The 25,103-nt window shown below is 43.7% G+C and overlaps 1 protein-coding gene across 1 annotated transcript; it reads right to left on the reverse strand.

Moving 5' to 3' along the window:
- Window positions 1-262: 262 nt before the first annotated feature.
- Window positions 263-22,114, reverse strand: Sohlh2 (spermatogenesis and oogenesis specific basic helix-loop-helix 2). The gene is made up of 11 exons (XM_032896746.1): window positions 22,041-22,114; window positions 14,729-14,943; window positions 13,741-13,802; window positions 13,554-13,658; window positions 11,797-11,893; window positions 8,921-9,031; window positions 7,300-7,447; window positions 7,091-7,179; window positions 6,141-6,262; window positions 2,786-3,030; window positions 263-1,326 (listed from the first exon to the last, which is right to left on the reverse strand). Exons 1-11 carry the CDS (start codon window positions 22,086-22,088, stop codon window positions 1,180-1,182), a joined length of 1,389 nt encoding a protein of 462 aa, XP_032752637.1. The 5' UTR covers window positions 22,089-22,114; the 3' UTR covers window positions 263-1,179.
- Window positions 22,115-25,103: the final 2,989 nt, after the last annotated feature.

Below are 25,103 nucleotides of genomic sequence, written 5' to 3' on the forward strand. Positions count from 1 at the left end.
GTCAATGCATAGAGAGCCCAAAACATCTCTACACCTTCTCTTCCAATGCCAGCCAAAGCAGCTGCAGCTGGGGCTGTGGACAGCCACTATCCACCTAAGAGGCATAGAACCTTAGTTGGACACATCGAGGCGCTCCACACCGTGTATCCCATATCCACAGTTGGTCATTTTGGTATCTTCAAAGAACTCATAACCAGAAAAAAGCCAAAGTAATTATTAAGCTTCTCAAAAACTTAATAAAATCAAATTCCATGCACACTTATTAAAAGAGAAAGTATTTTATTAAACAAAACAATGGATTACACTTTAACAATAAAACGTTTGTGTAAGAACATTTCAGTGAAATATAAAACCACCATCCCTCTCTCTCTCTTTCCTTGTTTCCAGCAGTTGCTCAAACACACGTACAAGGAAAGGACAAAGCAGTTATCTGTGGGTCCAGCAAGGAAAAGTAAGTGCCATTCCACTCACAAGATTGCAAAATGCAATCAAAAGCATATCAGTTTATCCGGAATCACCAAATGGACAAGCAGAGTTGCTCCACATCTCCCTGATTATTTTAGTGTGGATGACGAATGAAGAAGGGGGCTCTCCAAATTCCAAATCTAGAGAAGATACCAACTAGAAATCAATGACAGAAGCAATCCCCAGGCTACAGCTACCCTGGGACGTCCTGGTCTTAGATGTTTACCTCCACATAGGTATTCTTTGTAGTATGTTTTTCACAACGTGAACAATTATATTTTTGGTAGAATGAATGTGGGGGGGGAGAGGGGGAGTCACTCGGCCTGCAGATTCCTGATGCATTGGGAAATCCCGACATGGATGAAGATGCCTGAGTGACAAGGCTGTCACTGCCATCAACTATCTTTCTATGTATCTTTGGAAGGTTCTAGCACATTTATCAGACAACACGATCAGCAGCTTTCAAATATCTTTTTTTGTCCCTTCTTCCTCAACTGAACAAGTGTGCCCAGCATGTGGTCTAGAACATGAGCCCCACACACGGACTGTTTACGCCCCAAACTGTTGAGAGGGAGGGAGGGAGAAGTACACAGTAATTGAGTCTACCCATCCTTACTCACAATGTCACAAATGCATTTCTGTATCATGAAAGTTAATAAAGCTAACTGGCGTCTTCAGGCAACTAAACTACATGTTTTCAAACATTAATTTTTCTTAAAAGTAACTGCTGTCTTGAGGCTGCAGAGACGACCCAGTGGGTTGCTGAGAAGCCTGGTGACCTGAGTCTGATTCTCGGAACCCACGAAAGATGGTGGATGAGGCAGTGCGAGAACTGGCTGGAAGCTCATGACCGGAAGTGCACTGCAGCAGAAACAAGAGAGAAGCAGAAACAAGGAAGAAGTAAGAAACAATTCCCAAGAGTTGTCCTCTGACTTCCACATGTGCACTGTGGTGAGCACAGACACACATGCACATGCACGCACACACACACATACTTCAAAAACTAAACCAAAATAAAAATAGCAAAAATAATTATTTTCTTATAAAAACTCTAAAACAAAAACATATAAGGTAAGTACATGCCAGCAACTAGAAATTAATGTGTTAGGTTGGTGTGTGAGCTGTAAATCCCAATATTTGGGGGGTGGTTTAAGCAGAAGGATCACTTGAAACCAAAAGTTCAAGACCAGAGCAGATAACAAGGCAGGATCTCATCTCAGTCCACTCAGTCAATCAATCAATCAATCAATCCATCAATCAGTACTATAGCATCCTCTTTCATTTGTCTTGGCCTTCCTTTTCTGACTATTCCTGGCATGAGTATTCTAAGTTTTCTCTAATTCACGTTGGCACGTCTTTCTCACAAGTACGTCTTTACACAGTCACTATTATTCCTGTTTCATAGAGGTCACATAGAGATGATGACATTTTTCTTTTTGCCCTACAAGAGTTATATTAGGTGTCATTAGACCATGGCTTTTAAGTACAAAGAATAGATGACCTAGTATGGCTTCCACAAACGACTTCACTGTATGAGGCTGGTTCACCTACCCCTAAACTCTTTTTCTCTATTTATCCCCGATTCCAGACCCCTGTGAGGTTAATCTTTGTTTCTAGGTCTTGGCTTAGACTGTAAATACTTCTCCACCAGTCAGCATTTACTCAACTATATGTCCTCTACCTTCACACTTCAACCCATATCACTGCTGCCTGCCTCTCTGCTTGTATCCCCGACACTTCATGAGTGTGAGCGCAATGTCTGTAGACACTACTTTCCCAGAAATACCAGCAAACACAGCGTCAGAGCACAGGGCTGCTCAAATGGCCGATCCATAAAAGCCGGTATCTGAGCTCTGCCTGATGGTGAATGAAGGATGGGTTTTCATCTAGTGCGGGTGCCTTCTGATGCCGAGAGACAACAGAGGCAGTTAGGGGGTCAGCTGAGAATGAAGCTCATAGAATGGGCTGTCGAATCCAAGGAATTCTGGGTAGAAGCACAGGGTAGCAGGAGAGGGAGAGGTAACTAGATCCAAAAAGCCAGTGTCCAACAGGTCACCTAATGCTAGACTAGCTAGGCCGCTTCCACATTCGTGACAGCAGGCATCCAGGTACCAGGTCTGCAGCGAGAAGAATAAGGGACTGGGTTAACTACAGCAATTATCACCACTCAGATGGTGACTTAGAAACCAACACAGCCCTTGGGGTGCAGACTCTGAGCTTTGAGACCAGGACATTATCAGCCAAGTGTGGCTCAGGGCCTTCGCTGGCTGGAGAGGATCCAGTCTTACTCAGAGAGCACAGGAGTCTCTTACTCACTTACCAGACAACTGGAGCTGGCTGGGCGTGTTGGGCAAAGCATGGCATTGCAGTGCTGAGGAGTAAAGCTGGACACACTGGGCCCAGTGGGTGGCAAATAAATGGAAATGTTCTGGTTTGTTCTGGCAGCTGCCTCATGGGGAGAGACGGGTCCAGAGCAGTATCTGACAGCATGGAAGGAGTTCAGAGAGAGGGTCGTGCTGGGGACTCGAGTCTTATAAAGATCCTCTGAAACAGAGCCCGGCTGACCTGTAACAAGAAAGAAAACAGGTGTCTGTGAGCATTGTGCACACTTGTGTGGCTCTGACTACCGCTTTGGGAATACATGGCCCTCTATCTCCCTTCCTCATATTGCACACAGCTACTGCACTTAAACACTGGTAGGAAAACCCAGCCTGCTCCTGTAACAGCTCAATATAAACACTGCACATTCGTGTCTCAAGCGGTTTCAGAGGACAGGGGTGTGTGTGTGTGTGTGTGTGTGTGTGTGTGTGCGTGTATATATTAGTATAGTCAGTTACTTTTTAAATAGGATGTGACTAAATTGAGGGTTCTGACTCACTGATCTTCCAGATCATCAATCTCCCAGACCTCTTTGAGGCTGCATGTCTTGTAAGTGTACAATCCTAGCATAACTGTTGTGTCTTTCACAGAGTGGTCTCTAGGTGACGTGATTTCACAAAACACTCAAGTATAGAAAATGCTGAACTTGTTGTCATCAACACTGTTTTTACAGAACATAAACAGTATTGTACATAAAGGTATATGTATCCTTAAGAGGCACTGAGCATGGCCCCACCTTAATTCAGCTTAATTTGGATGACTTTCGTCATCGCACGTCACACTGAGCTACAGGCACTTTGAATAGCTTAACTGGTGACTTTTTCCTATTCTCCTCCATTCTCCCCACGTGGTCAAGAGAAAGGCCTAAGTAGAGCATTGAAGGGTCCTGCATTTATTTCCTTGATTGCAGGACCAAGGAGGGCTGTGTTCTACTTTGGCCCCTTCTCTTCTGACTTTGGACACAACCGAAGGAATGCCATTTGTCCCAGAACTCCCCCTGGTCCCCTAGACATGCATGCCATGTCTACATGCAAGTCACAGCTGACACACTGAGCAGACCAGTTTGCTTTAGTGACCCTGTCTGCCACTGAGGTCCATATGAAGAAATAACTGCACTCGTCTATCCGTGCACTTCCATGTCTGAGGCAGGGATGCCAAGCTGAGAACCAGAGGGACAGTGATGGATAAGGATGTTCCCAACACGGTGGGATGCAATGACGACACAGGTCTCCTTAGGAGGAAGGAATCAGGAAGAGTCACAAAAGACAAGCTGAGGACAGGAGACTTCTTGTCACGCAACACCAGCCACTCTATTAGAAAGAAGTCTACATTCTACTGGGTCCTGCGTGGAGAGAGTAGCCTTCAGGAACACTGAAAGCCACACACCGGCCCTGGATGCTTTTCCTCTGGCTTGGTTCATTCCCACCATTATTTCCATAACTACGTGGGAACGCCAGGGATTGCTGAAAACCTAACAGCAGTGCCTCTGGAAGGAGGTTGCGTGTGTCCACATGGGTGTTTGTAGTATATGTATTTCTTGGCCTCCACTGCTCTAGTGCGGTTGCTCTACTAAAAATACAGCAATGAACAAAACAGGAGCGGAAAGTCCCTCCCTTCACGGAGCTGGCACTGCAGTGGAAGAAGACAGCAATAACAGAGCACACACAGAAAAGCACAGGAGGTAAGAACCAGGAAGACAGCCCAAGAGGAAAGTGGGCTAAGAGTGGCTAAACTGTGTGTACATGAACTGTGTGTACATGAACTGTGTGTACATGAACTGTGTGGGCATGAACTGTGTGTGCATGAACTGTGTGTACATGAACTGTGTGTGCATGAACTGTGTGTAGATGAACCGTGTGTGCATGAACTGTGTGTACATGAACTGTGTGTACATGAACTGTGTGTACATGAACTGTGTGTGCATGAACTGTGTGTACATGAACTGTGTGTACATGAACTGTGTGTACGTGAACTGTGTGTACACACTGTAACGAGTAGCTTTAACTAGGTGGTTCAGAAGGACTCAGAGTAGGGCCTCTAATTAAAGACCTGAAAGAAGTAAATAAACATTGTAAATGCTCAGCACACAGTCAGCACTGAATTAATGAGCAGTTGGTCCTCTATATCATTGGGCTGGGGATCCAACTAACCATGGATTCAAAGGTTTTCGTTTTCTGCTTTAAAATCAACTACAGTGAGGTTATACAAAACATGGACAGACTTTGTTCTTTAAACAATGTAATATAACAATCATTTGTGTAAATTTACATTGTATATCAGGTATCATCCTACCCATAATAGACTTCGAGTATAAGCAGGAGTATACGCCCAGGTTCTATGCAAATAATATTCCATTTTATGGAAGGAACTTGAGACTCTGAAGATCTGGTATCTGCAGAGGGACTTGGAACAAATCCTATACGGGTACTGAGAGATACTGTGATTCCCATTAGACCTCATCTCCATAGGAAGTAAATTTATCAATATACTTATCATCTGTTAGTAAGATATTTTTGGAAATTATGTTCAATCTGAGGCAGTTTCCAGGATACCTTTTTAAGGTGTGTGTGTGTGTGTGTGTGTGTGTGTGTGTGTGTGTGTGTGTGTGTGTGTGTGTGTTTGCATACATTCATGTGTGTTCATCATGTGTATGCAGTACTCAGAGAGGCTCTGGAACTGGAGGTACAAAGGATTGTGAACTACCATGTGGGTGCTGGGAACTAAACCCAGGACCTCTGCAAGAGCAGCCATTGCTTCTGCCCCTAAGATACTCCTGTGGTTGAATCTGAAATGCCACCCAGTCCTGTTTATAAACGTGCTCCCTGGCTAGTGGCACTGTTTTGTGGACTGTGTAACCTGTAGGTGCTAGAATATAGATGCCTGGAGCTGGGGTCTTCCACCTCTGCTTCCTTCTGCTCAGATTCCTGACCCCTGCTTTGTGATGGCCTACTATGTGAATCCTGCTCTGACTCCTGCTCCCCTGACTGTAATGTCCTACTGTGTGAATGGTGCCACACTTGCCTGTGCCATCACAGACTATGTCCTCCAGCATTAGGAGTTAAACATTTCCTTCCTGTGGGCACTCTGTCAGGAATTCCGCCAGTGACACAAAAGAAACTAAAGGACTCAATTTAAATACTTCAAGATGGTGAAGCCAGGACTTACTGGACAATGTTTCAGCTCCACGTGACCACATGGTTATGACAGGAAATGAATGGGGACTTGGGGGAGACCCAAGGGCTGCAGAGCCTTCATTCACATGCGCTGTGAGCTACAGGGCGTTAGGCATAGCTCACCTCTCACGGCTTCCTCCAAAGGTCCTCCTGCAGCAGGCATGGAATAGACATTCAAGCCCTGGTCAGCCAGGAGCTGGATCTCTTGCACAGGTGAGAAAGCACTTGTCAGCATAGCATCTCCCCTGGAAAGACAAAAAGATTCACTTTGCACCTCTCTCCAGGTAGAAATATCAACAGTGCTAAATCCAAAGGCTTTTCTAAATTGTGTCTAAAAAGATTTACTTGTTTATATTATGACTGTTTGCTTGCAGGTACGTCTGTGGACTGCCTATGCAGTCCCTACAGAGACCAGAAGAGGACACCGGGTCCTATGGAACTCGTGTTACAGTTGGTTGTAAGTTGCCATGAGATTGCTAGGAACTGAACCCAGGTCCTCTGCAAGAGCAGTCAGTGCTCTTAACTCCTGAGCCATCTCTCCAGGCCCTTTTCTATTAGTCAGGCTCTAAAAACCCTGACAAGTCTCAGTTATAAATTATTTGAATATAACATAGTGGTACTTGGGACCTTTGAGGTTCCTTCAAAGGTTCTTTTTGTTTCTCTTTGCTTGCATAGACTTACACGACTTAAGTGAGGAAGTCATCTCTTGGCATGTCACATTTTGTACCTGTGAGTTTCAGGAGTACTTACTATCTAGTTCTAGATGCTCCACGGTCCTCAACCCTGACAGAGAACAACTACAGAATCCATCCTGCCCCTGCTGGACAAGCGGAGTCACTGAGATGGAGTCTGGAGGCTCCATCTCAAGGTTCTCAGGGCTAACAGGGTGTGTGTCCTAGGACACTGGGTGTGTTCACCACAGTAATAAGATGTGCAGTATTGGCAGTGGGAGACACTCGTGAATCCCTAACAAACACCAAGGCTCTCACGGTGTGTGTTTTTGGTTCCTGCACAATCACCCAGCATGAACAAGGTGGGGAAACAACACAGAGACTCACGCGCCCTTGCCATACCTCTGTGATGTGGCTGTGCAGGGGAGGAACAGCTCGATGGGCATCTGTCTCTTAGAAAACCTCTTATTGCTCTGAAGGGATTCTGTAATCTAAACAAGTACAGAGACGCATATGTAAAAACAGACCTACAGACACACGGATGTGCAGCTACAGAAACAAAAATAAAAACTGGGCATGGAAGCATAGATAGGGCTTTAGAAACTGAGTACCTGGGCCATAATGGCTGGCGAGAGAGACTCCCGGACCTGCTTCACATAATCAACTGTGGCCTCGATGACGGAAGCCACATCACTCTTCCTCCCCTTGACATATGGCAGGAGAGTGCGCAGCTGCTCACAGCAAAACTTGATGCGCTCTCTGTTTAAACAGTCATGAAAACAACGATGCATTATTTCTCTGTTCATCAGAAGGAGCAATTCTTCCTGGATTTTTGTGAAAATGGACTGTCTCTGTCTTCATCTGATCCCTGTTTAAGAAGGCCAAGAGCCCCCCACAAATCCTGAAATCACACTGACAGGGTCCTCACTCAAGGGGGCAACTGCCAAAGCACAGAGTCTGTGCCATGCTAGTCCCAGTTCCCTCCGTCAGGCCCACTGCTGTGATGTCCAGGGTTCCCAGACAGGACAAGGCTCACCCCTTAAAGCCCACCAAGATCTGCAAATACTCTGCCTCAGGAAAGAATCACGTGCTGTGGAGACATCGTTTTTAAGATTCATAGTAGAAGCCTAGCAGGCCAGGAAGAGTCAGAATCTGGGTTTGGACCATATTTTTATAAAGGATTAATTTAGTATCTTGTACCATGTGAGTTTCACATATCATGCTGTGCCAGAGCTGGAGGAAAATGAGAAGAGAGTTTTCCTAAATGGATGAACTAAAATACAAAGTCAATGTCCAGGCTAGCATCCAAAGGACACAAAATCTTGAATGCGTCTCAGGAGAGACACGTGAGAAATGTAGGTGTAATTGATTCAAAATCGATTCAAGCCCTTGGCATTCCCCCTAAGTACTTGTTTTGTCCAGTGACAGCCTTGACATGTGTGGGTGACTGACAATTACTACCTGGAACCTTAGAAAAGTCCCTAAGTTTCTCTTCATTTCAGAATAGAAGAAAAACAGACTGAAAATATCTATCATTCAGCACATAGTCAGGGTAGAAAATAAGTGGTATTTTTATTGGGCGTCAGGATCTTTGGGGCTCTGCAGAGTTGTCTCAGGAACTATTCTGGGGGTAGAAAGCATTGAGGAGCCAACAGCTTTGGAAGCCATTGAATGTTTCCCACAGAGAAACTTCACTTACAGAAGAATCTAAGCTGAAACACACAGGAGAGTCTGGGCAAAGCAGTCTCAGTAGAATACGAGAGGTTGCCTAATAGTGCATTATGGTAAACCAGATCTTCCAAACGTCATTGGCAGTGGGAATATGTTAGAAGCAAGAATGAAAAAGGGGGGAAGGACAAAACCATTAAGCCTTTGTTATCTATAGATGACTGGACTGTTAACAATAACTACCACCTTGTCTGACAAATGCCATTACACATCGTTCCAATGTGTATTGAGGAAACATCTGAATATACAGGGAACTTAGGAGACCCATAGACAAGTATTTCTATCCCCACCACTTAGAATCGTTACATTCTCCAGTCATGCTGCGGCAATGGCACCTACTCAGCTCTTTCTCCTCACAGTGATCGAATACTGAATGAGTGGCATATATTCAGTGGTCACATTCACTAGGCCCATCTAGACCTTTAGCAGTGTTAAAGTTATGGTGGACGTGGTTTCTCTGTGTGAAGAAGTAACCCGGCGACCACAGGTTCCACGGGCACCCACCGTCTCAGCTTTTCTTTGCTTGAGTGAAGAAAAGAAGCCTTTTTGTTTCTCTCTGGACTCGACAATGGGGCCTTTAATCCAAGTCCAGTGTCATTTTTCAGCAGTTCAGAGCTACAAGCAAGTGAGAATCATGTCACCATTAAAGAGAAAGCTGCCAGGCAACTGCAACAACGAGCAGTGACTCACGATCAGCCAGAGAACATCTCCTGCTTCGCACAAGGGAGGAGAGTATATCAAATCCCCGTACCTGCCCATTTGGGGCTGAATCTCCTCCTTAAGATTTTAAAGTATCATACAGTCAATGATCAAAAATCTAAAGCACACTGATTAAATACAAATATAATCAGGACTAAGACATTATAATCTTATCAATCATGGATATTCTAAATTACAAGCAGTCACTGACAGCACATTTTTTTAACTTTATGGTGTTATAAAAGCATTGCAACACCAGTCCACTTCTCCTTCCAGCCATACTTGATAAATTACATATGACAGTTGATGCTTTGACAACCTGCTACAAAGCAGACTGACTTAGATGGCTCCTGCCCAACTGTGAACTAACATTAAGTGTCCTGAGGATGTTACAGAGCAAGCTATGGTGTTAGGCTGATTGGATGCAGTTTTTACTCACAATTGTTTCTACTGGGTCTTATAGCCCCACTGTAAATCACACCACAGCTGTGTCTACCCTTAAAACATTACCACCCATGGGGCTAGAGAATGGCTGAGTGATTAACAGCACTGGAGGGACCTAGATTCAATTTCCATCACCCTCGTGGTGGTTCATAACCAGCTGTAACTCCAGTTCCAAAGTATCTGATACTCTCTTCTGGCTTCTGAGGGCACTGTACATCTGTGGTACACAGATATACGTCCAGAAAACACACCCAAACACATGACATACATTTTTAAAAGTTAAGGTCCATTACAGAGAAAAGAACAGAGAAACTTTACGTGTTCTATTCCAACTTGATCAGCAAAGGTTTCTCTTCCTTGTAAACTCTGTCATTTAATGGATGTTGTTCTGACTCTACAGTGGTTCTCAACCCCTCTGACAACCCTCTATCTCTAAAAACATTTATATTACATTCATAACTATAGCAAACTTAATTACAAGTAGCAACAAAAATAATCTTATGGTTAGGGTAAATCGCAACATGAGGAAAAGTATTAATGGGCCATGGCATTAGGGAGGTTAAGATCTAGAACTTTATGTTCTGAACTATTTTATTAATTTTTATTTTATGGGTATATATGTAACACATGTGTCTGGAGCCCATGGATGCCAAAAGAGGGAATAGGACCCCTGGAACTGGAGTCACAGACAGGATGACTGGGTGCAGGGAACTGAACCTGGTTCCTCTAGAAGAGTGGGCAGTGCTCTTAACTGCTGAGCCATCTCTACAGGCCCTTTTTATACGTACGTGTGTGTGTGTGTGTGTGTGTGTGTGTGTGTGTGTGTGTGTGTGTGAGAGAGAGAGAGGGGGGGGGCACAGACTGAGAGACAGAGACAGAGATCAACCTTGGTGTCTTTGCTCAGGGGAGAGGGAAGGGGAAGGATAGGAGGAGTAAGAAGGGGAGGGAGAGGGAGCACAATCAACCTTGGTATCTTTGCTCAGGTGCTGTTCACCAGGGTCTCTCACTGGCCGAAAGCTCCCCAGTGGGCTAGGCTGGCTGGCCAGGTGCCTCAAGGAGCCCCTCCTGTGCTCATCTCCCAGGTACTGGGATTCTGAGCACTCATGCCTTAAAGCTTTTGTATTTGAGTTCTGGGTCTGAAGCTCAGGTCCTCACGCTTGTAAACTAGTACTTTATTGACCAAGGTATCTCCCTAGCCCTATAATTCCATTTTCTTTATCTTTTGACTGAAATTTTTACTTTAATTATGAAGGAGGATAAAGAAAATTCAAAGTAGACACTGAAAAGTGCTTTCATGTAGCATATAAAAATCACGAAACCTCGCAATACCCTTCCCTACCTCATATGCCAGATAAGGGGTCATTTTTCCATGAAGCTCTTTGCGGCTCAGCTGCTAAATAAGACTCACAAAGCTTTTGCTATCCATGTGCCTCTTTCGTTTGCCACATGAACGGCTCTAAGCCCCTCCCTTGTTCTACCCAGTAGATGGCCACATTCTACACATTCTAGAAGTGCCTCACTGAGAATTTTCACCGTCATCAGCATCCTTGGGCTTCAGCACTTGTCCATCCCTGCCCTCTAAGCTCTATTTAAAACCTCCTTGGTGTAAATAGAAGGCAGCAGTCACAAAAAGCTGATTTTTATCAAACATGCAAAGCTAACAAAGCAAGAGTCTGACCCAAGTTCAGCAGCCTGTAGGAGAACAAGCAAGATACACAGAGAGTGAAAAAGATAAAGACAAGACAAACACACAGAGAGAGAGAGAGAGAGAGAGAGAGAGAGAGAGAGAGAGAGAGAGAGAGCGAGCGAGCACTTCCTTCATGGGATATGTGAGACTCTAAATCCCAGGTAAGTAATAGTTGAAGTTTTGAGTTTATGAGTTCAAAACAGACAATGGGGGGAAGTGCTGTAGGCAGAGACTAGGTAAGGCTGGCTTGTCCAAATATCAGAGTTCAAATGTGTGTTTGAAAAGGGGGGATCTGCTGTTACTTTATTTGACTATCAGTGTGCTTTCTAATACTGGGTTGTATCACCTGTGAGATAGATGTACCCATGATCTCGACTCCAGAATCTGAAACAGAAGACTGCCATCTGTCTTCAGAGAAGAGCCCTTCTCTCTGCACCACACTCCGCACTTGGGCTGGTGTCCTATTATCAAGTTCTCCGCAGTCGTTAATAAAATGTACACGGTAAACACAGATGACATGGAAAAGTTGAAAAGAATAAATAAAACTAACCAAAGAAACAGATCTGTAGGGAAATGCCCTCCGAGTTCGCTGCAGGAAGTCTGGAAGTAGAGTCTGCATTCTGGAGGCAACTCAGTGTTCCCCATATCTATCGAAAGTTTGGAAAGAGGCTCGTTTCAATCATAAAATCACTGCCAACTATTTTTACAAAGCAGGGTTTTAAAATAGAAACAAGTGATAGGTTTCAGTCCATGAAGCATAAAAACACTCAGATTAGAAAATCCCACTGAAAGGCTGCACGCACTGCACCCAAGGACACCCTCTCACCAGTAAGAACCTGCTAAGTGACATTTTATAAAGCATTCCCAACTGAGTTTATGTAGCACCTTCCTATTTATAAGTAAATGTCAAGCAACTGCACTGTCAAGTTATGGCCTCAGGGTCATAAAAAATCTGCAGCTGTTAGTCCTGGGACCAATGATAAATCAACTGGAGAATGTTTGGGGTCCATCAAAGGTGCTGGACAGGTGATGGGCAGCTGCTGTGTGACTGAAGGCCAGAGAACAGATTGCACAGGCCTTGACCACACGCTTAGTCAGACCAGGGCAGAACTCTGAAGCCACAGGTGGTAGGGCGTGGATGTGGTGACAAGAGGTGCTACAAAGAGAACTCACTACTCGGACCATTGAAAACTGAGCACACAAAGAGGCAGACACACTGACTCTAGAATGTAAACTTAGATATATATAATAGTCCTCAGTATGTTCCAAGACAATATGGAATTTAAGTTTTAAACAGGTCTCAGCCTTATCGAAATATAATGGTGAGTGTGGTGTGTGTGCAATGTGTCTACAATGAGCATATACAATGTAAAAATAGCACAATCAAGTTAGCGTGCTCATCACCTTCCATAATCATTTTCTTGTGCATGTGTTGAAAACACTTAAGATGGTGGGTCTCAGTAAGTTACAAGTATCCACAGAGTATTGTTAATACAGCCATCAAAATGTATCTGAGGTCTTCAGATTTTACTCATATGACAGACATATCCACTCCTTGCCCAATGTTCTCTACGTGATACCAGCTTAATTCTGAAAGATTTCTCAGCTAGTATCCCAGCTATATCAAGCAAAAATAATTATTGAACCACATTAATTCCAGGAGTTTGGAGGCTGCCTCCTGCCCTTTAGGACAAGCTAATTTAATTAGTGTTTAAATGTTGCAATGCACACAATACAATATGTAAAGGGAATACAAAGAAGAGGTCTAGCTGAGGCGTTGTCATTACTGCTTTGTATCTAAAACTATGGAAGAGAAAGAATGACTCTTATGCATTAAAGAGGTAAATAACTATAAAAATGTTTTGCAACAGAGTTACTGTGTAATTCCAGGTTAATGCTCTACTTTTTGGATATCTCTGTAATGACGTAACCTGATCGTTTGTATTTTAATAGCAAAGATATGAGGATAGCTAGGTTATCAAATGGAAAGAAACATAGTAACAATCCCAAACAAAACAACAACAAAAGCCTTTCATCACCCAGCTACTGTGCAACTAACTCATTTGAAATTCTGAACATTTCAGCTTCTCTTGCAAATAAAAACAAAAGATTTTTCCTCCTTATTTAAACATATTTTCTAGCTATATTAAAAACACACTGTTTAAAAAAACACTGTTATAAAATACACAGCAATTTGTTAATTCACAATAAAAGGTACAAGTGGGAAATCAATTTAGAGATGTACTAACATGGTTTTATAGAATGTTAATGACTATTTTAAACCTTTATACATGTATTTTAACTCACCCGTATTTGTGAAATACGTTTTCCAGTAGTTTATCACAGTGTTCACTTTTTCCAAGGTCAGTGGCTCATTGAAACTAATATCAGCTCCATAATCTGAAATATAGCCTACAGAGATCACGTTAGCACCGACCTTGTAATTGCTATTTGAAAACAAAACACAAGCTATAGCAGACAGCCACATACTTACCTCTAAGTTTCTCAGGTATTACAAAAGCAAACAGCAAATGTGTGTTTTTCTTCTTGCCAGATCTGAGGGAAAAGTGTTACAATGAAGCAAAATAATCACTCAAAAAAATGAGAAGAGCTTAACTTACTAGAAACTAAATAGATGCCTTTTAACTCTGAGAATTTAAAATGATGCAAAAAATGCAAAACTCTCAAATCAGTGAGGATATGATGAACTGGTCTTTCTTAACTAAAGAAAATAACCTCAACCTTATCCACATTTTCAAACTCCTTATTAGTTTGAAAAGGTTGAGGAATAGAGGACATTTCAAGAACACTAACTACATGATAAAATCCGCAAAATCTTGATTTGGGAGATTTACATAAAACTAAAATCCCCTTAAAACAAATACCCATGTGTCTGTTTGAAAAAGATACACATGTATTATTTAAGACAAAAAAATAAACCCAAATAATACCAGGAAGAGAAAGTTGAATTTTGAATTTGTATCAAGTTTTTTTAGAATCATAAACAGGAAACACTCAATGTTGGTTAGATATGTCAACATTAAAGAATTGTTAATGCTCACTTGCTTTAATATCCACCATACCCCTTAATAAACTCTGAAAAGGGGAGCCATTGTAATGACGGTTATTTAAAAAGCAGACCTATGGGGCTAATATCAGCATTATATACCAAGTAATGATCAATTAACCCCTCTGATGTCACTCCTGCTCAGGTTCACATGCTAATTCTTACAATGGCATGTCAAACCTGCCACAGAGCTGCACTATGAAACTTCCACTCATGAAGACATATTTCAATTTAAAACTCATAGTGGACTAACTTGATGTCAAGTATGTCAATATATTGTATATCAATCAAGTATTTCAATATATTATAGCTTATCTATTTAGGATATCAAATAAATCCATATACTTTATGCATTTAAGAAATAGGTTTTAAAAGCAATTTTCAAGACACTAGGTCAAGATTTTAACAGTTTTACCTAATCAATCTGACGGCCTCCTGCTCCTCTGCAGTTAAGGTAGAAGTCACCTTCAAGAAGATTATGTCAAACGAGTTAGCAGCCAGAAGCGTGGCTACCTTCTTCACGTTGCTAATGGTCAGGGTGATCTGTGCTGTGCTGGAAAAGAATTTCTGCACAGAGCCAGCCAGGAAGTATCGTGTGGCATCTCCAACTAGCAAAAGGTCTACTCTTCCCTACAACAGAAGGAAGAAAGCAGAGGCCACATTAAATTACCAAACAAAAGTGAGAAATAACTCAAGGAGCAGGGCAGTTGGCCCTAAACTAAGCACTTGAGGGCAGGAAGCTATCTCCTGTTCAATGCCCAGGCTTGTGCTCGGGTCTAAGCATCCTGTTATTTAGTTAAGACCCTGCCACTAGGGCCATTATCGCATTATAGTGGGGCTTCCCCAAATCTCTCTTACTTCATTAACAGGCAATGTTCTTTATTATTATTATTATTATTATTATTATTATCATTATTATTATTATCATCATCATCAGAAGCATTATTATTATTATTATTATTATTCCATTAACAGGCAACGTTCTTTATTATTATTATTATTATTATTATTATTATTATTATTGTTATTATTATTCCAGCTTTTTAGAGACAGGGTTGCTCTACGTACCCATGGCTGTCCTGGAACACAATCTGTAGATCAGGCTGGCCTTGAACTTATGAGAGCTGCCTACCTCTGCCTGCTGAGTGCTGGGTCTAAAGGCATGAGCCACCACCCAGCAACAGGTAAGGGTCTTTTGATCCAGCTTTTTAATCAGACTTTTCTCCTGGAAAATGTGTTTTGTGAGAAATGCAAATTGGCAAGTCACACATTATTTATTTTGGTTTAGAAATATATTCCAAAGAACAAATTTTTTTCAAAATTCTAAATTTGGTGCTGGAGTGATGGTTCAGTGGCTAACAGCTCTGCCCAGTTGCTGCAAAGTACCCAGATTTGTTCTCTGCACCCATGTGGTAGCTTACAGCTGTTGGCTCTCTCCCAAGGGTTAGGTTGCCCTCTTCTGGCCTCACAGGCTCCAGGCACACGTGCATGCAGACAAAACACTTACACAAAAACATTTCACAGCGCTTAAAATGAGATTATGACTGTGTGTTGGGACTTGGTCAAAGCACAGGTTGACAGTGAGACCCTTATCTCTCTCCATACAAGGCTGCACTCCTGATGGGAATGTCTGGGACTTAAGGCTTTATTTAATTTTTTTGTATTTATAATTAATATTCACATGTAATGATTTTTGTTGTCATTTCTTTGATCTGGAATGTTCCTTGTAGCTTATATTTGCTTCTTCCTGGGATCCACTTTATTGAATTTCAGTATAGGCTCAGGAGATTCTTCCTGCCTGAAAATACTGTCACAGTGTTCTGACAAGTCAGGACTAGCTCTAGCTGGTCTGAGTGTGATGTTTGAAGATGATGATCAGAGTAGCAGACAAAAGCACCACACAGCTTGGCTTTCTTTGGGTGATTTTGTTTTCTTTTTTATCTTCTGTGTCTGAGTATAAGCACCTATTATCCACTCTGGAAACAGATATTTCTTCAATCACAGATCACTTTCTCCTCTCTGTTGTCGTTCTCTCTTTGGAAATTTTTCGTGAAATGCTAGATACCCAGATAGATTCTTTTTCCCCATTTCTCTGTGACAGAATAGCCTTCCCAGAATGCTTTCTCGGTCTTTAGTCCTTTAAAAAGTACTGAATTTAACGTGAATCCTGAGTTTTTAAAGTTTTATCCTCTAAATAACCCATTCATTTTGGAATGTGATCACCTCTCTGAAGATATAGATTCAAACTTTACTTGTGTCTGTGTGTGCACACATGTGTACAGGTAACAGGAAACCTGAGTATCATTTTTTCAGGCATTGTCCATCTTATGCTTTGCGCTGGTCTTTTATTGGGCTTGGAATTTTCTAAGTATGACAGGTTAGCTGGCCAGGAACCTCCATATCTCCACTTTCCCAGAGCTAGAATCACATGAGCACACCATCATGCCTGCTGTGTGTTAATGTGGGTTTGCCCGTGTGTGTGCCTTCAAGCAGTGGGTGACACTCTGCATGGGATTGCTTCCTGTTTCTCTCCATCTCATTTCTTTGAGGCAGAGTCTCTCACTGAACCTGGAGCTCCCAGATTTGACTAATCTGGCTGACCAGTGAGTTTCGGGGGGCTCCCCGCCTCTGCCTTCACAATTCAGGGAGTAGGAGGTTGCAGGAGGCCTGAGCCCCTGTGCCTGGTCTTTGTATAGAGGGGTCACAACCTCACACTTAAACATAAGCACTTTACTAACCACACTATCTCCTCAGCCTTGCAAATTAGAACTCAAACATTTGTATTCTCTTTTGTCCTAGCCTTTCCAACTTGCTATTTTAAAAGTACCAAAGCAAGGCTGCTTATGAGCAAAACAAATTTCTTTCTTGCCACTCTGAAGACTTGAAAGTCCAAGATAAAGGTGTTGGCAGGTCCAGCATCAAGTGAAGGTATGATTTCTGGTTCAGAAGAGGCAATGTCTGGTGTGCTCTCACGTGGTACAAGGGCTAATGAGTCCACCTTGGGCCTCTTTTTCAGGAACATTAATCTTATTCTTAATGGTGATGTACCTTTGTGACCTAACCACCTTGGAACAGCCCCACCTCCTCTCTTCAGCACATTGGGATGTGAATTTCATAATAAAGCAGGTTACACAATGGGTGTGACTGATGTCACTGCACAGCTGTGCAGCTGTAGCGCCTATGCCTAAAAATCTCACGAATCAAAGGACTGAGGAGCTGTGAATATGGTTTGGGTCCACTGTGAGAGAGCAGGAACCTGGGAAACAGGCTGGGGAGCGGAGTCCAGCACTGTGGCAGTGCCTGGAAATTGCCCACTCAAACCCGAGTCCCACCTGCAGCTCGTTTTCCGTGGAGAGCAATTCACAGGCACACCCTGGAGCTAAAGCATCCTTGTTCCAGGTGTTCTGCATGCAGCTACTTCCACAGCAGATGATCAGCCTCTGCACATGTGTGGACCAGTCTGCCCTCTGCTGAACCCCAGCAACTCTCCTCTCCACGTCTTTAAAGCCGTAGCCTTCCTCTGAGTGGACATGTGATCTGTCCCTACCTAGACTTTAAGTCTGACTGTGGCTTTTAGGCTGTGAGAGAAACTGCTGTGTTGCAACCAAGATTCTGTCGAGAACTATGCACTGAATTCTGTGGTTGACTCTCCGTAGGTTTTAATGTAGGATGGCCCCCTCCCCTTCCTTATTGTGGTATTTACTCGTGGGAGGCTTCATTTTTCAAAAGTGCCTTCTGCTGTGTAGTTTAGAACAGAGGAGGTGGGGGAAGCATTTATACTCAATCCACAGGCAGGAGCCCACTCTCACCCTCAAACATCAGGAAGGATAAAAATGCCCACTCATTAACTTGGGGGGCTTTGGTTTGTTTGGTTGGTTTTGCTTTTGTTTTTTGCAATCTGACATCAGCCTACTTCACCAAACTTAGCTTCTACTTTCCTCAAATGCCCTAACATTTTCAAAACATAGCATAACCTTTTCCTTTAAAAATAATTTGTTAATTGAGACAACACCCTCGGTATGTTGCCCAGGCTGGCTTTAAGGATGCTATCCTCCTGTTTCAGTTTCTGGAAACTGCAGTGACATAGGTAGAATACTGAGGCCCTTGCAACCTCTTTGACTTCCTCTGAAAACCACACCATAGGTCTAGTTGCATTTTGGGTGCAATTATTAGTGTCTGTTGCCCAACGATACTATATCGCATGATTAATTCTATTCCATCACCTTCCTGAAACCCCTAAAGCCGAGCTGCTGTAACAGTAATAAGTGGTTGTGAGAGCAGCTATACAAGGGTTATAGTTTTGTTATTTTTAAATAACGGATTTAATTGAAGCAACTACCAATGTGTCAATATAATCTACCTGATGCAGATAAGGCAATCTTAAAGTGATATAAATGTTTCTGTTGAGTGTATGTGAAATGTGGTATGTATGTTGTGTTATGGTATGTGTTTATGTAGTGTGTATATAATATCTGTATGTGGTGTGTATGTTGGGTGTAAGTGTATATGTGGGGTGTGTGGGTGGTGTGTGTAGGTGGTATGTGTGTATATAAGGTGTGTGTGTATGTGCCTATGTATGTGATGGGTGAGGGTATGTCTTCCTTAGTTACTCTCCACCTTGTATTTTGAGGCAAAGTCTCTTACTGAACTTGGGTTCCCCCATTGGGCTAGATTGGCTGGCCAGCAAGCTCTAGGCATCTCCCGGTTTAGCCCCTCTCCCCCAGCTCTGAGGTTACAAAAGGATGCTGCAGCATCAGCTTTGATGTGGGAACTAGGTGCCAAACTTGGGTTCTCATGCTTGAGCTGCAAGCACTTCACCAACTAAGCCACCCACCTCTCCAGCCCCCTAATTTTTCTTTTATTTTGATATGGTTCGTTTGTCTCTCGCTGGGCCATTTGAGAATAAAACAACGTGGTGAGAATAATGACACTAAAAATAGGTATAAACCAGGGATCTGGGGAGGGGTTAATTTGCAAAACTTTCCGTTAGGAAGCTCTGTTCTCTTAGTCTTCTTAAACATCTTTGCACTTTGTGTTCTGGCTTAATTGTGCTTGATAATTACAGTCACCACAGGCAAAGTCTACTGGGCAGTGGCAGTGAACACAGGTTCCTGTGCATAGGGCCTTCCACACCTTCTCTGTAGCCCAGAGCACAAGCTTTTAAATCCTTGAAATGCAGAACAGTGTGTGAGCCTTGGTTACCAGTCCAGACCAACAGTCTGGTGTGGGGCCAAGGGAGCAAAGGCGGGGACCAGAATCTGCTGCCTCTTGGTTCCAAATATCAATCACTACTGGCTCTATGTAAGGGACATGAAGGGCAAACTCACACACGGTGAATGGTAGACCCCTCTATATTTTCTTAAATACCAAACCTGGGCACAACACACACACACACACACACACACACACACACACACACACACACACACACACGTCTGTCTGTCTGTCTGTCTGTCTGTCTGTCTGTCTCTCTCTCTCTCTCTCTCTCTCTCTCTCTCTCTCTCTCTCTCTCTCTCAGACAGGATGAGAAAAGCAATTACAGGAAGGATGCATTCAGGCTGGGCAGCGGAGACAGCTCCAGGTAGCTCTGTTCTCCGCACTTCCTGTGTCACAGGGCTCTGAGAAGGGCAGAGAACGAAAGCAGCCACATATTCAAACCTTTTTCTAGGTGGCACCTGGTGCTCTAACTACCTGTGACCCCTCCCAGGCTCCACTCTGAGGGTCCCTGGCTTTGTGCAGAAGAGTCAAGAGCTACAACTGGGGGTGGGAGGCAGAGACATAGAGGGGAGTTGAGAAGTTGGGGAGGTAATGCAGACAGGTGGAAAACAGCAACATGGGAAGCCATGCTCTGAGCAGGAGTCTAAGGTTTGTTTCTTTCCCTGACCTACGAAATCAGAGCTACAACGTGCTGAGGGTGTCAGCAGTCACAGAGATTAGAGCACTAAGGTTACCAGTTAAGTCCACTCTCCAGTCACGTAAATTTAGCGAAGAAAGTGTAAGCAACACGAATCTGAATATTTACTTAGCATCTTGTTGATGGTGTAACATCTGAACACCGGCAATAAGAAGGTATGCTAAAAATAAAGACATGGAAAATCCTAACATATCCTCATTCGAGAAATTGCATTTTAACAGGTCTGTGATTCCTACCTCAGAACACAATTGCCTAGATTTCATTTGACAGCAATTTTTTTCTGTATGAATTGCTTAGTACACTTAAAAAAATACATATTCATTGGGAAATTAAAAAAAAAATGAAGTGAAAATGAAATCCCATGCTCTCTTGGGGAATGGCTTATTAGTGCCCTGCCAAACACTCTTTAATTGTGGGCAATTTTATAAGGTCACACCACGGCCAATGTCCTTATCTACTCTGTCTCATTTCTGACCGCCTATTCAGGGCACTGCAGTCTCTACGATTATAAGGCACTAGATTTCCATCTGCAATCGGTGGCCGTCTAAACCCTTAATTAGTAACAGCAGGTGCTGAAGTGCTTAGAGCAAATCACTCCTACATTTTACTGAGTTGTTATTTATGTCACTCTTATCACGGAGAGCAGCGCTGAAGATCAGTAGCAGCGGCTGCCTAGGCCTGAACTCTCAGAGGGCAATCACTGGCCTCCCGTTTCCCAGAAATCCAGGGAAATCTGTCTGCAGAGACTGAGCAAGCTGCTGTTTTTGCAGAGGATCGCAAAATTCAGCGGGAACTCCACGCTACGTAGTGTCAGAATTCACAATTATTTGTGTTCTAGATAATCAGAATCTAGAATTTCATTTTGTGCGGCTTTGCTTCATCCGGCGCTGCCGAAGTCCCTAAGAGCTTTCTGCGCATGCACAAACACCTCACCTAGAATTATCGAAACCCGTTAAATGACCTACGGAAATAATTTGGTTTCCAGAAGCTTGTTCTTAAGGGGTCAGAGGATTAAGTAGACAAAGCCTTCCCTGGGTGGGGGTGGCGGGGTTAACAAAACTCGTCTAGGTACAAGTGCCCCCTCGTATCTGTCCAAAAAGATCTGTGAACAAGATAACCTCCGCTGGCTTTGCTTTCCGGGGTGAGTAATGTCCTCTAAGCTTCTCTAGCCAGGCCATCAGTTTTCCCACTCTGTTTTGTTGTGTCTTACAAGCAGGGCCTCACACTATAGCCCGGAGTGGGCCTGGAATTCACAGCGACCCTTTCGGCCATGAAAGTGCGGGCGGGCGGGCGGGCGGGCGTCGTGGGTTTAAGTCACCCGGCCTGCGGTTCACTTTCCACTTTTTAATCTTGTACAGTTACCCCGTGGGTCCCCAGGGGTCTAGTCGAGGTGTGTTTCTGAGTCCTCTCTCCGCAGGGTACGGATACTGCGTACACTGGCAGGCGGGCTTTGTTTGAGCAAGGCCACTTTGGGTCGCCATCTTCGTGAGGCCAACAGCTCAGGGACAGGAAAGCCGGAAATAAACGCAGATAAAGGCGCGTTCCGTTTCTGAAGCCCAAACATTTCCCTTTCCCGTAGCAAAGCTCAACTACGGCCACCCACTTCCAAGACCCTCCCGGGACTCTGTTCCGAGCTCCAGGGTCAGGGGTTTGAAGTCTGGCCCTGTGGCCTGCTTGCCTGAAGTAACATCCCCATTCGGGAGCGAACGGCCCCAGGCCCTTGGTGAAGTCTGTCCTAGGTGCACCCTTGCACGGCTGGGACTGCTGGTCTAGGTTCGAGAGATGCTCACAACCGCCTCCCGCCAGGTCCTACCTGCCCCGGTCTCCGGCCTAGCTCCCCAGTGCTGATCCTGTCGGCCATGGCGTCTACTGCTCTGCAGCTTCTTGGCGGGCCCGCGCTGTGAGGGGCGGAGCAAGAGGCAGGAGCGCCCAGGGACTGTGGGAGCCCTGGGCAGAGTGACGTGGACACCCCAGGCACGCCACTCACGCCTCGGGCTGGCCTGCAAGGCTCGACTACGCATGGGCAGAGGGTGTGCTGAGACGCTTGGGTGGGCCAGCAGCTTTGCTTTCTACAGATGCGCGCGTTCCTCTGATAAGATATATTTGTTTGATGCCTGCGCGAAAGACGTCTGTGTCTATGTATGGACAGCGCTCTTATGGACAGTTTCTTTAATTCAGTATTTTTTGCAATTGCTTGGTTTCTTACTGAGATTTATTATCCCCCATTTTCTCATCTTAGAAACTGAGGCAATGAAGACGTTCTGGTGACTGCTGACACGAGAACCAAACGCATTATTCGGCCCTGGTTCAGCATTTTCTGGAGAGCTCTTGAAACAAGATCTTTTCTCTTGTTACTGTGTCTAGGTTTTCCTAATGCTTAGAAACCTGTTTTGTGGTGACGCAGCTCACTTGAACACAAACAACACAGAAGAGCTTTGTGTGTCCCACCACTGCAGGTGGTCTGTCTCCCACCAAGCCCCCAGGGTCTCCTGAGCTACTGTTGCATTCCTCTCTGAGGGTCTGATTTAGGTCACCAGAGTATACACAAATAGTCTTTCCTGTACTGCTATGCTATTTGGATGGGAAGAGATGAGATAGTTTGAAGGATCCTCCTTCATCCATGATTCTACCAACCGTGGGCTGAAAATACTAGAGAAAACTGTCCAGGTGGTGTGGCAACCACCTTTAATCCCAGTACTGAGGAGGCAGAGGCAGGCGGATCTTCTGAGGCCAGCCTGGTCTATCTAGCAAATTCCAGGACAACCAGAGACCCTGTCTCAAAAAGAAAAAAAAAAAAAGAAAAGGTCATCATTATTAAACAAGTATAGATCCCACCCCCTTTCTCATTCCCTAAACAATATCATACTAGCCACTATCTGCATCATATTAAATATTAAGAGGTGAGTGTCCCTTATCTAAAGGATTCAGGCCTGAGACTTTTAATGGATGTATGAATGTTATAAAAGGAGACCAGATTCACGTTAGGCAACACAGCAGAGATTTAGCCCTTACACATAATGTACATTTATGTTCATAAACACCATATATTTAGAACCTTAAGGTGATTGTGTACAGATTTAAAAAATAATTTTGCATGCCTCCCCATATGTAGAAGGGGATGGAAAGGGAGGATCATGTCAGCAAAAAAGTTTCAAGTTTTAGAAGAGTTTAGGTTTTCAGATTAGCTATGCTCCACCTGCATTAGCAACCTAGAGCTGACTTAAAGGAAACTGGATAATGTTTATATGCAAAACCAACTGCGTTTTGTATAAAGGACCCGAACACCAACAGATCTTCGTATCTACAGGGGGCCTGAAAGCAATCCTCTGATTACACAAGAGTGAAGTCTGTACATGCATGCATTTTATTAAACCTGAATCCCACCTGTCTGCTGCTTTCCACTGCATGGGGCTGAGAATAAGTAAATGTACATGAAGCAGATGGCCCGTTCATCAGTCTGAGATGCGGGACAGGGGTGGTCAGCCCAGGCATGGCGTGGTATGGACTGAGCCACTTAGAACATTTTTCTCCGGAACAGTAACCAACTTCCCTTTGTTCCAGGGGTGAGGAGCAGTAACTGTGACACTAGAATGATTAAAATGATTAGCTCAGACATATTTAGTTCAGATGAAACATGGTCCTGAGATTTTGTGAATGCCATTCCAAAGTTGGGGGGAGTAACTTACATTTTCATCTATCTATCTATCTATCTATCTATCTATCTATCCATTCATCTATTCATCTATCAATTTGTATCTAGAATGGGAAAGTCCAAACTTAAGAAGTAGCAACCTAGACAGTTTCATTTTCAGCATCTCAAAAAAAAAGCTTAATTTTTAAGCGGATATATATTTAGTGTTTTACAGTGAATCTCCCTGAAGGGGATTTTTTTTGGGGGGGCATGCCCCTCCCCTGCCTGGTGTGTGTGTGTGTGTGTGTGTGTGTGTGTGTGTGTGAATTATATATTTATAGATTATATATGATTTAGATTCCTTGCAATAAGCATGACGACCAGAACTCCACTAACCATCAGATTCCTTGGTGGAATTACACTTCTGATTCAGTTCTTGTCTCCTCCCATCTTCTCTGGCAGTTCAACAAAGAGTAGCCAGACCCAAACTTAAGACAGAAGCCAGAGGATGAACTCCTTGTCTTACGACCACCACTGGAAATGACCAGTAGAGGACTTGTCCTCTGAGACGCTCTCATCTCTCTGACTCTGTGTCTACCTCTCACTCTCTGGTCCTGATGTCTTCTTGCTGTCCCTCCTTCCTCATGCTGTTTCTCCACATTTTTCCACTTCGTAGTTCTCTGCTGGGGTGGGGTCTCCTGGGGTGCTCCTATCAGAATGGAGCCCCTTACTCTATTTTTCTGTGCTTTGTTTGCCTCGATGTAGATAGCACATTTTCCTTCTTCTCATCTCTAGAGTAAAGGCCTAGAAAAATCCTGACTCACAGCTGTCATTAAAATATTTGAATCAAAGAACATATTATGGAGCTGGAAAGGTGACCTAGCAGTTAGGAGCCCTGGCTGTTTTTGCAGAGGACCCATGTTCAGTTCCCAGAACCCACATGGCAGCTCATGATGATCTGTAACTCTAGTTCCAGAGTATCTAATGCTTTCGTCTAGCCTTGCAGGATTTCTACATGCATATGGTGCGCGCGCGCGCGCACACACACACACACACACACACACACACACATACACACACACACATACACACAATACACACACACATCTCTCACACACACAATACACACACGTCTCTCTCACACACACACACAGTCACAGGCATATAACTCTTTCACACAATATGTATAAAAATAAATATATTTTAAGAAAAAGACAAATTAAGGACACTCCGCAATTGATTGAC

The sequence above is a fragment of the Rattus rattus genome, chromosome 3 (assembly GCF_011064425.1).
Source record: "Rattus rattus isolate New Zealand chromosome 3, Rrattus_CSIRO_v1, whole genome shotgun sequence".
Lineage (NCBI taxonomy): Eukaryota > Metazoa > Chordata > Mammalia > Rodentia > Muridae > Rattus > Rattus rattus.

What these genes read in the sequence shown, in the direction of transcription:
- Sohlh2 (XM_032896746.1), bottom strand. Translation starts at nt 22,088, where the DNA reads ATGGCCGACAGGATCAGCACTGGGGAGCTAGGCCGGAGACCGGGGCAG. An exon ending in CCTACAGATCTGTTTCTTTG is followed by an intron (nt 9,032 to 11,796) that starts GTTAGTTTTATT and finishes ACTTGCTTGTAG; the next exon opens with CTCTGAACTGCTGAAAAATG. An exon ending in AGCAAAGAAAAGCTGAGACG is followed by an intron (nt 7,448 to 8,920) that starts GTGGGTGCCCGT and finishes CTGTTTAAACAG; the next exon opens with AGAGCGCATCAAGTTTTGCT.